The following is an 18,126-nucleotide window of genomic DNA, read 5'->3' as shown; positions in this document are numbered from 1 at the left end:
ATTTCTAAGGCACCCAACATATTCCGTGTGTGTGTGTGTGTGTGTGTGTGTGTGTGTGTGTGTGTGTGTGTGTGTGTGTGTGTGTGTGTGTGTGTGTGTGTGTGTGTGTGTGTGTGTGTGTGTATATATATATATATATATATATATATATATATATATATATATATATATATTACTGACATTAGATATTTTCATCCCAAGGTGCCATTGGTTGCAGGTCATCAAAGGTCAACCTCACAAAAATATACTTTATACACTACAAACACACAGCGAATTCCTTAATTTATAGTTTATTCAGCCAAAAGGGGCTCTTTCTATACATAAACTTTATACAAATGCAAGACTGCTCATGCAGTCCAAATGTATGAAAAAGGTAAATATCAAAGATATGTTAATAAATTAAATAATAAATAAATACTAAGTACTATATACAGTCTGACTCCTTCTTTAGGCGACACTCACACAAGAGAACACAGTTTCCAATCTTGCACATCTTTTCATATTTGATTGTTTGCCTTTTCACCTATCTGATCATCTACCAGTCATTCTGACATCATTACCTGAGGGGCGGTGGGGTAGCCTAATGGTTAAAGCGTTGGCTCGTCACGGCGAAGACCTGGGTTCGAATCCCCACATGGGCACAATGTGTGAAGCCCATGTTGCTGGAATATTGCTAAAAGCGGCGTAAAACCAAACTCAGTCAGTCAGTAATTACCTGAAGGCAGACATATTCAAACAGGGATTTACCGTGAGTCCTTTTTTTACGGTCCCTGGGACTCATACTCTTAATTTTAAGGGGTCCTGGACAACAAAATGGGGGTCCCAGACACTTAAATATTATTATTAATATTGTTATTGTATTTTGTATGATGATCATCACATTAATTGTTACAGTAATTGAATTGCAAATGATACCAAAATCCATCTAGTAGCAAGCTCTTTGATAACTTATTGTTACCTGATATGAATTTTTACAAAAAGGTATTTGGACTTTTTCTGCATCCCTGTGGAAATGCTAAATTTCGTAGCGTCCATTGTCATTTTTTATGTGTATAGGACGCAGGAATTCGCGTCCCGTAAATCCTTGTTCAAATCTCATCAGGTCTTTCTATACCATTTTACAACAATATCACCAAGTAACCATAGACATATGTGACTAATTTGCTATGTGGAATATGTGCTAGTATATGTATGTCAAAATAACACCAATGCAACTCAACACATACTGTGAATGAATTTTCAAAAATGACATCTTGGAAGACATAGCCTCTGGCAGTCAACTCAGTAGAGTATGAACATTTTTGTGCAAAGGAAAGACAGTAGGATCGAACTGGCATTCTGGCAATAATATAATATTCAGCTGATTTCATAAATGCATACAAAATATACAAGTAAACATTTCAGTCAAGATGAATAGTGCAGGTTCATATACACCCTATTAAGTTTCAAGAAGAAATTCGCACTGTAAAAGCAATTGCTATTTTAGACTGACAGTGGGGATTCGAACCCGGGTCTTCGCCGTGACGAGCCAACGCTTTAACCACTAGGCTACCCCACCGCCCGCTATTTTAGAATGTATTAGAAAACGATATTCCCATGTAAGGATTGCTTGCAAAACTCCTATTGGAAAGACAGGCACAATACCTACTGACAAACACCAGATGCACTGGACAGTGTCCTATTTTGGCATTGTGACATCGATCAGCTCCAATGATTCCTCAACTGAGTCAAGACATGAGGTCATCCATTGCCTCTGTGATTCCTCAACTGAGTCAAGACATGAGGTCATCCATTGCCTCCGTGAAGTTGACAAATCCAAGGAGATCTGTGACGTCCAGTTTGGTTTCCACGGTGTGGTAGAAAAACTCTGGTGCCTGATAACAGAATTTGATGATCATGAGAACTTGGTCATAGAACTATTTCATCTTGAAAATCAATCCTTTAAAAAGGCTGATAACAAATATATTTGGGGAGGCAGTTCATTTACCTTTCTGGGCTTTGACAGTCTGACATGTGTCATCCATATTTAAACATCAATACACAGGAGATCGTCATTTTTCTTCCCGGTTTTACAAGCCATAAAATATCGATAATGGATCTTAATACAATATGAGCCAGCATGACATTTTAATCTGAACAGTACTTAAAATCCACACAACTCAGTCATCTTGTTCCATATGGATTATCACATTAACTACTGTCATAAACACTCTCTGTCCATATTCCAAGATACTGTCACATACATTATTTACTCTAAGGGACAGTGTCTGCCTATGTTCCAATATATTGCCATTCACAGAGGGAAAGTCAAGTCCTACTCATTCAATCTTCATTCCAGACTAGCTGTTGATGCAACACAATACCTTCCAGTTTTTCAATCGCCTTGGAACTAGTGCCACGATAAATCAATGGCACTAACTGACATACTTCAGACAATATAAGCTCCACAGATTTTACTGGAGCTTCGGGTATGTTGATCACCAAATGAGTGCACAGCTTGACACAAGTTATTTCCCTTTAAGCAGTAGCATTTCTGATAGTGACATAATGCATAATTGACTGATACATGTTGAATACATTCTATATTAATCTGTGATAGATACTTAAATGATATTAAATACACCTGATCACTCACCTCATATCTCAGCTGTTTCAGAAAAGCAACTTCACGGCCTGTTAACTTTTCCAATTTGTTCCTGAAACAAAAGGGTAATGTATTGTTGTGATAGTTGAAACATGTCTGATGGAAAGTTTATGTTATCATTCTTAAATAATACAAATCAATCACAAGAGACAACATAAAGTAATACACTTACATTGTGTAGAGTGGAAAGACATGTACACAGTGGAGAAACATTGTATACAGTGATGATGAAACATTGTGTACAGTGATGATGAAACATTGTATATAGTGGAGAGCCATTGTATACAGTGATGATGAAACATTGTATAGAGTAGAGAGACATTGTATATAGTGATGATGAAACATTGTATAGAGTAGTGAGACATTGTATACAGTGATGATGAAACATTGTGTACAGTGATGATGAAACATTGTATACAGTGATGATGAAACATTGTATATAGTGGAGAGCCATTGTATACAGTGATGATGAAACACTGTGTACAGTGATGATGAAACTTTGTATAGAGTAGAGAGACATTGTATATGAAACATTGTATGATGATGAAACATTGTATACAGTGATGATGATGATGAAACATTGTATACAGTGATGATGAAACATTGTATATAGTGGAGAGCCATTGTATACAGTGATGATGAAACACTGTGTACAGTGATGATGAAACATTGTATACAGTGATGATGAAACATTGTATACAGTGATGATGAAACATTGTATACAGTGATGATGAAACATTGTATACAGTGATGATGAAACACTGTGTACAGTGATGATGAAACATTGTATACAGTGATGATGAAACATTGTATACAGTGATGATGAAACACTGTGTACAGTGATGATGAAACTTTGAATAGAGTAGAGAGACATTGTATACAGTGATGATGGAACACTGTATAGAGTAGAGAGACATTGTATACAGTGATGATGAGACATCGTATAGAGTAGAGAGACATTGTATACAGTGATGATGAAACACTGTATACAGTGATGATGGAACATTGTATACAGTGATGATGAAACATTGTGTACAGTGATGATGAAACATTGTATAGAGTGATGATGAAACATTGTATATAGTGGAGAGCCATTTTATACAGTGATGATGAAACACTGTGTACAGTGATGATGAAACTTTGTATAGAGTAGAGAGACATTGTATACAGTGATGATGGAACACTGTATAGAGTAGAGAGACATTGTATACAGTGATGATGAGACATCGTATAGAGTAGAGAGACATTGTATACAGTGATGATGAAACATTGTATAGAGTGATGATGAAACATTGTATATAGTGAAGAGCCATTGTATACAGTGATGATGAAACATTGTATAGAGTGGAGAGACATTGTATACAGTGATGATGAAACATTGTATAGAGTGGAGAGCCATTGTATACAGTGATGATGAAACATTGTATAGAGTGGAGAGACATTGTATACAGTGATGATGAAACATTGTATAGAGTGATGATGAAACACTGTATATAGTGAAGAGCCATTGTATAGAGTGATGATGAAACATTGTATAGAGTGGAGAGACATTGTATACAGTGATGATGAAACATTGTATAGAGTGGAGAGCCATTGTATACAGTGATGATGAAACATTGTATAGAGTGGAGAGCCATTGTATACAGTGATGATGAAACATTGTATAGAGTGGAGAGACATTTTATACAGTGATGATGAAACATTGTATAGAGTGGAGAGCCATTGTATACAGTGATGATGAAACACTGTATAGAGTGGAGAGCCATTGTATACAGTGATGATGAAACATTGTATAGAGTGGAGAGACATTGTATACAGTGATGATGAAACATTGTATAGAGTGGAGAGACATTGTATACAGTGATGATGAAACATTGTATAGAGTGGAGAGACATTGTATACAGTGATGATGAAACATTGTATAGAGTGGAGAGACATTGTATACAGTGATGATGAAACATTGTATAGAGTGGAGAGCCATTTTATACAGTGATGATGAAACATTGTATAGAGTGGAGAGCCATTGTATACAGTGATGATGAAACATTGTATAGAGTGGAGAGCCATTGTATACAGTGATGATGAAACATTGTATAGAGTGGAGAGACATTGTATACAGTGATGATGAAACATTGTATAGAGTAGAGAGACATTGTAAACAGTCGAGAAACAGCGGAGAGATACTGTATCCAGTGGAGACAGATTGTATAAAGATATGAAACATTGTATGCAGTAGTCTCAGCAACAGAGTATACAGGAGAGTGATACTGTATACAGTAGAGACACATTGCATAGAGAGACAACATGTTGAACACCCAGGATAGACACCTACCCTTTCAGATTATGCTTAGTCAGCCATTTAGCCACATCAGCACTTGTCCACTGTTTGATAGAGTCTGTATCTGGTTTAACTGCTGGAGAGCGGAAGGCAGTGGTTGTCTTGGCTGACTGTACCAATACAGAACAATGTGAGCAAGTGAATAAACACAAAAAATCAAATGGCTGTCAAAAATAATATCCATAATAACTAATAACTAATATCCAGTGCACTTGGTGGAGGGGAAGTGTTCACGACTTACATGGAAAATCATTCTACAGGACAGGATGATAAATGTATTCATGTCTAAGGATGTAAAGATGGTATTAAAGCTATTGATGATAGGTTACAAGACAGCATGATCTGGACCAAGACCATGATGGAGTAAGAGAGTATTGCTTGAATGAGTGAGAGGGTTTAGTTTTATGCCACTGTAAGCAACATTCCAACAATATCACAGCTAAAGGACACCAGAAATGGGCTTCACACATTTTACCCATGTGGGGAATCGAACCCAGGTTTTATCAGAGTGATGAATCAATGCTTTAACTACAAGGCTACCCCTTCACCCTAGTATTACTTGATGTTGTCCTTAGTAATATTCCACAGTCATCCTTTATACATATGCTGACTTGGTTGACACATGTTATCGTATCCAAATTGTGTAGATCGATGCTATTGCTGTTGATCACTGGATTGTCTGGTCCAGACTTGATTATTTACAGACCCCCACCATATAGCTGGAATATTGCTGAGTGTTGCGTAAAACTAAACTCACTCACTCATCCTTTACATATACATAAAAAAACACGCTTTACATGTTGTTGCTGAAAAAGACACTTTACTCGCCTTATGATTAAGCCATGAAACACTGTCACAGTGTGTCAAATCATTTGCATATTATCCTACAACAGACGAAATTGCTCATAATATCAACCCATGAAGGTCCGGGTTAGAATATTGATCTTCAGTAACCCATGCTTGTCGTAAGAGGCGACTAACGGATCGGGTGGTCAGGCTCACTGAAATGGTTGACAAATGTCATCGGTTCCCAATTGCGCAGATCGATGCTCATACTGTTGATCACTGGATTGTCTGGTCCAGACTCGATTATTTACAGACCACCGCCATATAGCTGAAATATTGCTGAGTGCGGCGTAAAACTAAACTTACTCACTCACTAATAATATCATCACTGTATTTTCTCATATGGTTCTTTTATAAACACCTCCGCCATATAGCTGGAATATTGCTAAGTGTGGCGTAAAACAAAACTCTATGGGGGCGTGGTGGGCAAGTTGTCTAAGCCGCCAAGCTAGTGATCCAGCGAGCTTGAGGTGCTGGGATCGAGCAAACATGTGACCAGGTGTAAAAACCTTGGATTCAACTTTGTGTGCAACTTGTGAGTCAACTCTTTCAGTGTTGTCACAACCCCTAGTGTACAGTACACAACCCTGTGCACTTAAAAGAACCCACAAATCCATTGGCAAATGACCAGATGGTGGCCACATGAATACGTGCAAACACCTAGTTTCGGGTACAGCAACGTGCAGTATACTTGGACAAACTACTGTGACTATGTATCCTAATCCACTCAGCTGTGAATTAGTACCCTCGTAAGGATGGGAAAGACCCATTAACTCGGTGCGCTTTGTGGCTGCAAGAGTTGTATGATCCCCAGGGAGTTGATAATCTTCGAAGTGCCGAAGTGCCTGTGAGCAGCCTAGCTGGAACTCGGCACTATATAAATAGTTTATAATAATATAGTAATAAATAATAATAATCTTTTATAAACAACACAGGAATATTGCTGACACCTAAACTACAAAAACATCTTTGTACCTTCCTAACTCCAGCATCCTCTGACACACCAGGTTCTCCATCCGTGAGGCTCCTTTGTAGCTCCTTATTGAGACCGTCTATCTTAGAATCAAAGCTGTATTTGCCGCTGAAGTCAAAGAACAGCTTGGACCCCAGGATCATCCCCAGCCAGCCATCGGGGCGGTACCCCAGTTCCATGACTAGGGGGACGATGGACTTCCTCTTTGAAAACGCATACTCTGCCTCTGTAATAAAGAGTATGGAAGAATAGAAAAATTATGACTTTTCTTTGGGTCTTTGAATGATATTTAGAAGTGATACACATAAGGAAGAGTGAGTGAGTGAGCTTAGTTGAGTGAGTGAGAGTTAGATGGTACATCGAGGCAAAAGCTTTAACCACTAGACTATAAACTCATATAAATTGAAAAGGAGCCCCAGTCAGATGGGAAATTCAGAATCTGAGGGAATCTATACTTGCTGCATTTAGTTCTTTAGCATTGGAAGGAGGGCTGAGCAGTAGGGAAAATAATGTGGTTGAGGGACTGTGAGACAGACTAGTTCTGGTCACTTCCAAGTGACCTCCAATAAGCTGACCATGTGACATGCTTTAAAGATCGACCCTTTGTATCATGGCCTAAAGAGATCTACAAGGAACTTGATGATAAACCATATTTAATTGTATTTAAAACTCAGGATAAAAATTCCATATCATCATTAACATGGTTTTTCTGCCATTAGGGGATAGGTCTGTTTCTGGAAAAATTATTATAAATATTTTTTAGTATTGGCATTTAGAAAGCAAAGCAGATACATATTAGCGTATTTATACAGCAATGACACATCACATCACTTGGGCAATGTTTACATGGTCAAGGTGAGGCCATAGGCCAGTCACTACAGTCCCCAGACAGCTGACCAACTGACCTGCTCTACAGTTTGGGCTGTCCTTGTACCTCCGGGACATTGCTATCAACACCACAGATGCATTCTCGATGGCCTCCGCCATAGCTTGTAGTGTGGAGCCTCCCATGTTGTCAATGTCCATCCACACGTCGTAGCCATTCTGTCTGAGACAGTCCTTCACCTTGATCAGCACCTCCTGATTGGCCCATTGGTAGCTGATCATCACATGACCTTTGGCCTTCTGATCAACTTCTTTGCTTTTTGTAGAAGACACAGACAGTTCTTTGCCTAATTCAGAAAAAGAAAGAAATATGCATGTATAAATATAATATATAATACATGCCATGAAATACATTTTTTAAGTAGGTTACAGATTTGCCAGGCCTAAAAAAGGTGAAAAATGAAAACAGAATCTAAATTGCATGACTGATATATTGAATCTCTTCACACTGGGGCATGGATGGCATCATCATGTAAAACAGAGTTGTGCCCCCTTGGCATGCAAGGAACATATAATCCTGGGTTCAAATCTTCAAATATCCCAATTATGTTGCTTGTGGGTTTCATCAAAGTTATAAAAGTCTCAGATCTGCATCACTTCAGGCTTTCCTGCTACAGTAAGTGGAAATGCTGATACAATTGGAATACTGTTCATAACTAAGTAAACAACCGGCCAACCCACTCATCCAAGACATCCCAATGCCCACCCACCATCCTAATGCCCACCCACCATCCTAATGCCCACCCGCCAGCCTAACTGCCCACCCACCATCCTAATGCCCACCCACCAGCCTAACTGCCCACCCACCATCCTAATGCCCACCCACCAGCCTAACTGCCCACCCACCATCCTAATGCCCACCCACCAGCCTAACTGCCCACCGTCCTGCTTACTGACTGACTGACTCAACCACCAAACAAGGATTTACACAACTGTCTGATGTTGTATGAGACTAATCTACACTAATCCACCTCACCTAAGTCTGCATACTCCTCTGACTGCAGGAGGATCTCCCTCAGGTTCCACAGCAACCCCTGACAAGGCTTTCGGATGTTTTTGTCGGTAGAGCTGCGATATTCTTCCACCACAGCCTCCATCAGACCCGGCTCTTCCATCATCTTCTGTTTGTTGTCTTCATCAAATGCCAGGACCCACAAGGACTCAATCGCCTCTGATGAGGTGCAGTGGAGAAAAATATTAATCAGTTGTCAACACATCATCAATACAAGACAGTTGGCCAGCCAGTAGAGACATCAGGACATCAATTTTGATGTGCTATGGCCATTGACTAGTCCCACTTAACATGATTAATAGAAACTAAAATAACTTACTAAAGTAGAATCCATGAATATCCCTGTAAATATTTGTCTTCAACAACTCAGGTTTGATGTAAGGGGTGACACTAACTGAACTGGAAGGTCAGGCTTGCTCACATGTTTGATGTATGTCATCATCTCCCATGTAGATTGATGCTCATGATGTCAATCACTGGATTTACTGGTACAGACTCAATTATTTACTGACTGGAATTCACACAGGTGGAATATTGCTTAATTTCTTGTTTTCCCACAAATAAACAAACATAACTTAAAATCTTTTAGGACTGTGGATCAACTGGATGTGGACAATTCAAAATAGACAAAAGGACACTATTCTTGATATGCTGAAACCAACTATCCTCAGCCCCATCCTATTCCTGCAGCCTCATCCTATTCCTATTGGGTATCGAGTGGAACCAAGTCGTCTAACTGTGTAACATTTCACAGTGCTGTGTCCCTATATATGAACTCATGACCACCATTTCCTGCATGCTGAAGTCAGTATCTGATGATCATAGGTTCATATCATAGATTTGCCCCTTTTATGCAGGGGCGGAACCCCATCCCCCCCCCCCCTCTCTAAACCTTTGGACTTCATGATTTATGTGTGCAAAACCACCCCCACCCTCCACCCCCTCTCTCTCCAAAATCCTGGATCCTTTAGCTCCTTTAATCACAACTGTGTCATGAAAGTTGAAGACCTTAATCACTTTGGGCTTCCACCAACATCAGGAAACACACTTTGATACAGCTGAAATACTGTTCAAAGGTGGGCTTGCTCCAACCCATTCACTCAAGTGAAATCCCTTCACAAATAAAACTGATTTAAGACAATAAGATGTATGCCGAAATTCTTAACATATATTATGGATATATTTACAAATTTTGTAAAGAGTGTCACTTGACATAATTATCAAGTGGCTGCAGGGTAGCCGTATGATTAAAATGGTTGCACGTAACACCGAATGCCATGACAAAGTTGCAATGCCAAGTTAAATGATGACAAAACTGAGGTGATGGTTATTGGATCCAGGCAAATGCAAAAACAAATTACCACCAAAACTGTTCTGGTAGCAGATGCAGAGATACAAGCTGTCGACTCTGTTAAAGACCTTGGAGTTACACTTGACTCACACCTGGCGATGGACACTCATGTAAATCAACTCTGCAGAATATGCTTCTTTCATCTACGAGCCATTGGCAGAATACGCCATCTCATCAGTCGTGATGCAGCACACGGTCTGGTCCAGGGACTTGTTATATCAAGAATTGATTACTGCAATAGCCTCCTTTTTGGTATTTCTCAGAAGCTGCTATCAAAATTGCAAAATGTCCAAAATACAGCCTCCCGAATCATAAGCAGAACTTCAAAGCTCACACATAACACCTGTCATGAAAAACCTCCACTGGCTGCCTGTTAAATCAAGAATTGACTTTAAAATATTGTGTTTTGTCTACAAATGCCTCAATGGCATAGGCCCAGAATACCTGAAAGAACTCCTTACCCCGTACACTCCAGAAAGACAGCTCCGTTCTCAGAATCTGAACCTACTCTCTGTGCCTCGGTTCAAACTGCAAACTTTTGGAAGGAAATCCTTTGTCTGCACTGCCCCTCTACTCTGGAACTCTCTCCCTATCACCATTAAATCAGCAGTTGACTTTTATTCCTTCAAACGACTTCTCAAGACTCATCTGTTGTCACTGCATTATGACTAGCAACTAGTCCCTTATTGTATATATGTATTATTATCCACTCTCTTTGTTAGCGCTTTGAGCATGGGCCTTGTGCATGGAAAAGGCGCATTATAAGTTCACATTTATTATTATTATTATTATTATTATTATTATTATTCATTTCCCCATATGGGTACAATGTGTGAAGCCCATTTCTAGTGTCCCCCACCATGATATTGCTTGAATATTGCTAAAACTGTGTAAATCCCAACTCACTGCCTCATTATCATCAAAGGGTGAATAATCTACAATTCATTAACACAGACTTATTTGCAAAGTTATTATTCTATTGTACCACTATTATTCTGACCAAACCACTAGTTCATGTACACCATGGAATATATATACCTTTCTGTTCCTCAGTGTTGTGAGATTTGAAAAGCTTCAACAAGAGAGGGAGAGCACCCTGTTCCACCAACATCTTCTTGTTGGCATCATTCCTGGCCAGTCTTCCCACAGCTGAAATAGATCCAAGTTTCAGTTAAGATATATATAGTGGTTTAGTGTCTTACCAAGCCACTTGGACTTTACAGTATTGCTGTATTATCCATGTCTTTATATTTCTGAACCCTGAAAATCCTGGTTAGAATTGATCTTCAGTAACCCATGCTTGTTGTAAGATGCGACTAACGGGATCGGGTGGTCATGCTCACTGACTTGGTGGACACATATCATCTTATCACCATTGCGTAGATCAATACTCATGCTGTTGATCACTGGATTGTCTGGTCCAGACTTGATTATTTACAGACCTTTACAGCTCTTTATATTTCTGCTTCATAGATTTTGTGCTTTAACAGGAAATGAACATCACTGCTGTGTTTCAGTAGATTCCTGACATAATCCAAACATCTTTTTAATTTATTTTTAACCAGGAATCTCTATCAACAAAAACTCCTAGGGTGATAGCTGTTTTGTTTCAACACATTTTAGATTGACCAAAATAACTGAAATTTAACACTGATCACATCCATCAACCCATGGATTCAACCTACAGTAGTTATGGTTCAGACCAATCTGGACCTCCTCCTGGAATCATGCCTGCCATAACAGGTCTGATCACTCTTCTATATATGTATACTATCCATATTGTCTCATGTTATATGAAATACATTTCGAAAAGTGTTGTCAAAGAAAAGGATCATCCATGTTTGTAATATTTAGAAAATTACAGGCAATCTTCAGAAATTGTCATAGACAGAGGGAAAGCTATTCAAATTCAGATTATCTGATAATTATATCGGAAGTCATGGACAAATATATAGGCCAAAACCTCTATAGGCCAAAACCAATTGCTCTGACCAAAAAACAAATACAGCTTGTTTTTTCTACACCTTGCCCCCCTTTATCTGACTAAATTCAACAAACTATAACAGTGATGTGATGATGATGATGATGATGATGATGATGATGATGATAATGATGGCAACGATGAAAATGACTAGAGCTGCAGATACAACAAAAAACAACAACAATGATTTGAGGCCTAAGGAAGAATACAGGTACTTACTCCTTGCCAACTCTTTGGACGACCAACCTCTATTGATGTGTTGGCGTTTTTTCAAAGACCTTTCGAAAATGGTTATCAAGAACTTGATTCCCTCTCTTCGGGACTGAAGCAGGTCACACTCCTTCTCATCCAGGATGTCAGCTAGAGCAGCTATGGCTGACATCCGGGTCATGCCTAGTTTCGAGTCCATGTAAGACAAAAGCACTGGGGTGTAGTTGTGACTCTGTAGGTAGGGCACACAGGAATCGTGCATACCAATGTTATGTACAATACCCAGCATGGTCTTCACTAACAGAGTTTCACCTTTCTGAAATCAAAAAGATCAAGGATTTTGAAACAGGGAGTTTATCATGACATGAAAGTCACAAAAATGACAAAACTTACAATGGGTTGACATTTTTTTTTTGTTGAAAAAATGGGGTCGTTCATCCTTACTCTGGATCTTCTTAGGTTAAATAATGGTACTTATTTGCACCAGGCTTGATTGATTTGAGTCTAAATGTATTTGAGGGGATTTACTTTTACAAATGTTTAGTTCTAATTTTCAAAATCGTGAAAATATGAGATACAATAAGTCTTCAGCAGCCCATGCTTGTTGTAAGATGCGACTAACAGGATCGGGTGGTCAGGCTCGCTAACTTGGTTGACACATGTCATTGTATCCCAGTTGCGTAGATCGATGCTCATGCTGTTGACCACTGGATCGTCTAGCCCAGACTCATTTACAGGATGCCGCCATATAGCTGGATTATTGCTGAGTGCGACATAAAACAACAAACAAACTGAATCTTCAAAGTTTTGATTTGAAAATATATATAAATCATTTTGCATTCATAATGTCAATCTTATCAAAATCAACTCTTATAAATCCGATACGTCTCTGTGACATGCTACCTTTCTGTGAGAAGATCTGGGGACACCTCAAAACGAGGTCGATGGATGAATTTTCTCATCAGCCAATCACCATCAAGGCTAATAGATTCTAGCTAGCAGTTTTCTTGTGGCAAAGATTGAGAATTGGCTATGAGACCAACATATCCTTGAAATGAGAGCTCAACATTCACTTTGGCTTCACCTCACACAATTTTTCAACCATCGACAGAGGTGTCCTTGCATCTTCATTCAAAGAGTTTTCATTTTAAGTTACAAATGTGATCGAATCTGACTCTACACCATTCATATAACTCTTGTTCCAGTTCACTGGAAGCAATAATGAATAAATGAAGTATTCATCTAAAATCATCATTTCTAGTGCTTTACCATAAATTTCAAATTTTAAACAAAAAGAAATAAAGATTTGATTCTCATTACAATTTTGGGGGCTTTTGCCTCCGCATCTCCTCCATCAGCTGGAACCATATCTTCCAGACTTGAGCGAAAACCATGCAGAAAGCCATCCAGCTTACAAAGACACTCACAAACAGCAGGCACAGCATTGGTGAAGTTGATCAGAGCTTTGAGTCCATTCTTCAGAGGATTATTGAAGTCACTGATCACCGTACCTTCCAAGTTCTTATATTTCTTTTCAGTCAGTGTTGTTACCACAAACTTGCCCAAACAATTCAGAAAATTTGTGTCAATAAATATTTGTCCGATTTCCTGCCTTAACTTGTTGATATCTGATTTTGGTGCACCTCGCAATGAATAGTATAATTTACCTGCTGACAGTATGTTAGCTCTAAAACTTTCAGAGGGAACGTTGTCATCAGTATATATGTCATTGTCCATAATGTTGGAAGTTATTTTTCTTGTCCTTGCAATCTTTTTCAGATATCGCTCTGTTACTTCTTCTGGTGTTAGCTTTTTGCGGGGCTTCTTCTGTCCTTGAACTTCACCACCTTGACCTTGACCTGTACCATTTTCATCTCCATCCTCTTGTTCTTGGTTATTATCCTCATCAACTTCATCACCATCAGATGAACTGTCACTTCCTGTTTTGTGTCTAGTATCTTGAGCTGCCTCTTCTCTCACGGCCTCAACATCAGAAGAGCTGGCACTTCCTTGAGCATGTCCGGTCTCTTCAGCAGGTTCTTCTCTGTGCTCTACCTCATTGTCAGCATCCATGTTGGAAGGTTTCTTCTGTGACTGTGTACCTGTACTTGCCTCCACCTGTGTGGTCTTCTCTGGCGATACTTGTGGTTTGTTATTTTCTTGTGATGTGGTCCGAATAATCACAAGGCTTTTAGTTGAAATTTCACTTCCTGACCTAAACTGTTGAACGGATGTCTTTGATATTCCACATCCCATGCCAAAGGACTTTCTTTAGGGTTGTCCTGATCACTCTGAAAATGCAAGAAATTGGTTTATTTGTATCAGTGTCTATAGTAACATTGCATCATTTATCATTCTCCCATAATAGTCGTTAAACAATCATTATATTGATGTCCAAGATATTTTATGGATTAAACTTCTTTTTAATCCATAAAATATCTTGGACATCAATGTACAACTTCTAAATGCCACTGAAAGAAATCATTATATTGTTCCCATTTACCTACAATGAAATTAAAATGTCTGTTCAATTTCTTCTTTACTTGATAAAATATACTAAATTTGTGGCCAGCAAAACATTCATGATACATGTAAATTACAGTTAATATCCAAAGGAGCTGGCTTTTTTGCTTAAAATATATCTGTAAAATAAAATACCTACATTTCTTACACATTTTCATGAAAATCTAATGATTAATATATTCAGGTCATAGACCCTGCAGACAGTTGGCTGACTTTCCAAGTGTAAAATATAATCTGAGATGTCTTTTATTCCATAAACAAACACATAATATCTGCATATTGATAAAAGATGTTAACATAAATTATTAGTTTTTCTGAAAGAATAATTAATTGCATAGCAGGTTGGTGCCAGTTTATGCAGCTAAAAGTGTTAAGAAACGATGAAACACTATCATCAAGCTGGGTTAGTACATCTCTCATTACTTTGATCTGATAATATGTTTAACTTTTACATAAACTCTCTTTATCCAGATGATGAAGTGAAAGACTATCAAGACAAGCACACATTGCAATATAATTAGTTAACTGGTTAACATTGTTACACATATTGTAAGTTAAGCAGTGCTTGTTGCATAGAATATCTGAATGGACCAGGGTAATAATGTAGGTATTGTAATAATGCTTTGACCATACATAGATTAACGTGATTTAACACACCATGAATATGCACATTATAACTGTTTCATAAAAAATATGATCCCTCTCCTTGCCCCCATCCTTATTTATATCAGCTACTATATATCGATACATGTAAAATAAAAAAATAATTCAAAAATAGGAAACACTTCAATAATACTTTTGTATATTGAGTTAACCAGTTGATAATCCAATTAAAGCATCTATATTTGCCTGATCATTCCATCCTTTCATTGCAATATCAACCAGAAAGAACTGCAACAATATAATACAAAATCAAAATAAAGTTGTACAGCTATACTATAACTTTATATAATAGCAGTATCCTGAAAAAATCTTCCCCGCTCGGAGATACATGTATATGACATAAACATGTTGACAAAACAAACATAGATGTGGCATGTGCAAAACCTAGAAAATAATTATTTGTTCATAACCATTATAACATCTGTGTTATGATCGATGCATGCATAAACAATATAATACATTTTCATATTTCACTTTGCCCAACGTCATGCATTTATAAGTGGGTAAGAGTTCCTCCCGTTGCCCCATCCGAAATAATATTTATAAATACAATGTATACTAAAATTATTAACAAAACTAAACACTAATTGCCATAGAGAACTCACAAAATGACTAAAAATCCAAAATTTAAGTTAGGTTTAGGGTTAGGTTTAGGTTTATGGTTGGGGGAATGGAAGGAACTCCTATAAGTGAGCTCTGTCGTACCTTTCCGGCAAGGGATTCAAACGGATACCAGTCGAATAGCTGGGGCAATTCGACTGGTACCCATTCAGTACCCAAAACAAGTACTTGTGCACGCGTTAAAAGCAGCGCACCATCGCATCGATCTCGGCACTGAAGCCTGTTGTGAATGTATGTGTGTACCGACTATGTACAGATATACTCACACAAGCAGTCCAACGTCTACTTTGCTAGTGCCGCTTTAGAGGTCTTGAATATATTTGCTTTTCATGGTTCTTGGGTCTGCACTATAACGGGACAACAGTATTGTTTACAATGGAAACCACAATACGGAAGTGTACCAAGGGAGGTAACTCTATTATGCGACTGAAAAGTATAAACACCAACTTTGTTTTGAGCTCTTTGGTGTTGTCTCAGCTTCTTGCATTGGTGTACCTGAAGCTATGGCAAATATGGCATATATGGCCTGGAAGGCCACTTTAAGGAGTCGCCACTATGCACTTAATGTCTATTAAAGGCAGATAAGCTATCCTGAAATAGTGAAATATCCCCCGAAACAACTTATTCTTGAGATGTATTTCTGTCTTTGATTAGATATGGGCGAGAAGCACTATGATGGCGAGATTGATAAGCCATATATGTAAATCATTTGGTAAAAATACAGTACTTGCCAAAGGAGCTATTTTCCGTAGATGCTCCTCTGGCTCATTGGTATTATTACGACTGTCCTGGTATTATTTTCGCTTGTTTGCAAGTGATATGGTATGCATATATTTGGATTTTTGTGATATGTATAATCCAGACTGGTTAATCTAACAGCTGTATGTAGTTGTCATTTAAAAAAGAAATCCAACGTTTATAGCCACAAAAAATGCCTTCATTTTCATTTTTTCTTAATAATATTCATAATCTTGATTTCATGTAAATACGCTAAGATTAAGATTGAAAATGTATGTTCTCTTGCGAGATTTGCGCATTTGCTTTGTTAAACTACATGAAGCGTAATACAATCACCATCCTTGTCTGTGCATGTTCCGAGTTCTGTTTGTGAGCAAAGGGTGAGTGATTCTGTGAGCTGCCAGGATGTGAGGGTCTGAGGGTGCAGTAATGTTAAGACTTGAAAGTGAAAAGGTATAATGTTTCAAACAAACTGGGCAAGTCAACGGTTAGGTCTTTTTCGTGAATCAATGTTAACTTACATCTGTCAAGTCAAAAACTGAAGTGAGTGAGTGAGTTTAGTTTTAAGCCGCTTTCAGCAATATTCCAGCAACATCACGACAGGGGAGACCAGAAGATGCCATACATATAAATTATCATCATCAAAACTGACAGTTTAAGTGCCTATTTTGAACTTCAAAACGATTTATATACGTGTGGCCTGAAATAAATAATATTAATGGCATAAAGCTTAGTGGTATACTGGGCGTTTATTGTTAACTTTCTTCCTGTTAAAGCGTGGACGACATAATGAATAGATTAATTTTCAAAATTGTCCCCATCAACCTATGATGATCTTGCAATGGATTGACAGGCGAGTAAGGATCGGATGTGATCCGGCTCTGTGGCTTGGACCAGGGAGACTCTGTTGTAGAGTATCCCTGCTTGGACTGACCACGAGAAACAGAACCACGATGACGTAGATATTTGTCAGTCACCGGATTGTTTGGTCCAGACTTGATGATTAACAAGCCTCAGTCACACCAGTGGCATGCGGGATTTTTTATTTGCAAATTTACAATCATTATTTTAAAAGTAAATTATTATTTGGGTTAAAAAGGTCTATTTTGTAATTAGAACTGTATTTGTTACCGGTATGTATTTACTTGCACGATCTTTCGGTTTTAAAAGCATTGTGTAGAAGAGGCATAACATAATTTTGGTTTCTTTGTTTTGTTTGTTCCTTTCGTATTTGCACCCAGCACTCACTCATGCCACGAATCTATTAGCCTTGATGGTGATTGGCTGATGAGAAAATTCACACATCAACCTCCTTTTCAGGTGTCCCCAGATCTTCGCACA

At 38.2% G+C, this 18,126-nt stretch overlaps 1 protein-coding gene across 1 annotated transcript; it reads right to left on the bottom strand.

Moving 5' to 3' along the window:
• Positions 1-274: 274 nt before the first annotated feature.
• On the bottom strand, positions 275-16,430 carry LOC124272159. The gene is made up of 11 exons (XM_046707298.1): positions 16,314-16,430; positions 13,561-14,531; positions 12,250-12,556; positions 11,088-11,198; positions 8,663-8,857; positions 7,707-7,973; positions 6,804-7,027; positions 4,977-5,146; positions 2,636-2,696; positions 716-1,874; positions 275-560 (listed from the first exon to the last, which is right to left on the bottom strand). Exons 2-10 carry the CDS (start codon positions 14,494-14,496, stop codon positions 1,773-1,775), a joined length of 2,373 nt encoding a protein of 790 aa, XP_046563254.1. The 5' UTR covers positions 14,497-14,531; positions 16,314-16,430; the 3' UTR covers positions 275-560; positions 716-1,772.
• Positions 16,431-18,126: the final 1,696 nt, after the last annotated feature.

Source organism: Haliotis rubra, unplaced genomic scaffold (assembly GCF_003918875.1).
Source record: "Haliotis rubra isolate DU_JTF1 unplaced genomic scaffold, ASM391887v1 Scf167, whole genome shotgun sequence".
NCBI lineage: Eukaryota > Metazoa > Mollusca > Gastropoda > Lepetellida > Haliotidae > Haliotis > Haliotis rubra.
The sequence above is the reverse complement of the archived record's forward strand: the minus strand, read 5'-3'. Positions and strand labels throughout refer to the sequence as shown.

Excerpts from the sequence above, each read along its gene's own strand:
- LOC124272159 (XM_046707298.1), bottom strand. The coding sequence starts at position 14,496 with ATGGGATGTGGAATATCAAAGACATCCGTTCAACAGTTTAGGTCAGGA. Across the intron at positions 5,147-6,803 it reads AGGATGCTGGAGTTAGGAAG|CCATTTGATTTTTTGTGTTT; the intron begins GTACAAAGATGT and ends TATTTTTGACAG. Across the intron at positions 1,875-2,635 it reads TGAAACAGCTGAGATATGAG|GCACCAGAGTTTTTCTACCA; the intron begins GTGAGTGATCAG and ends TTCTGTTATCAG.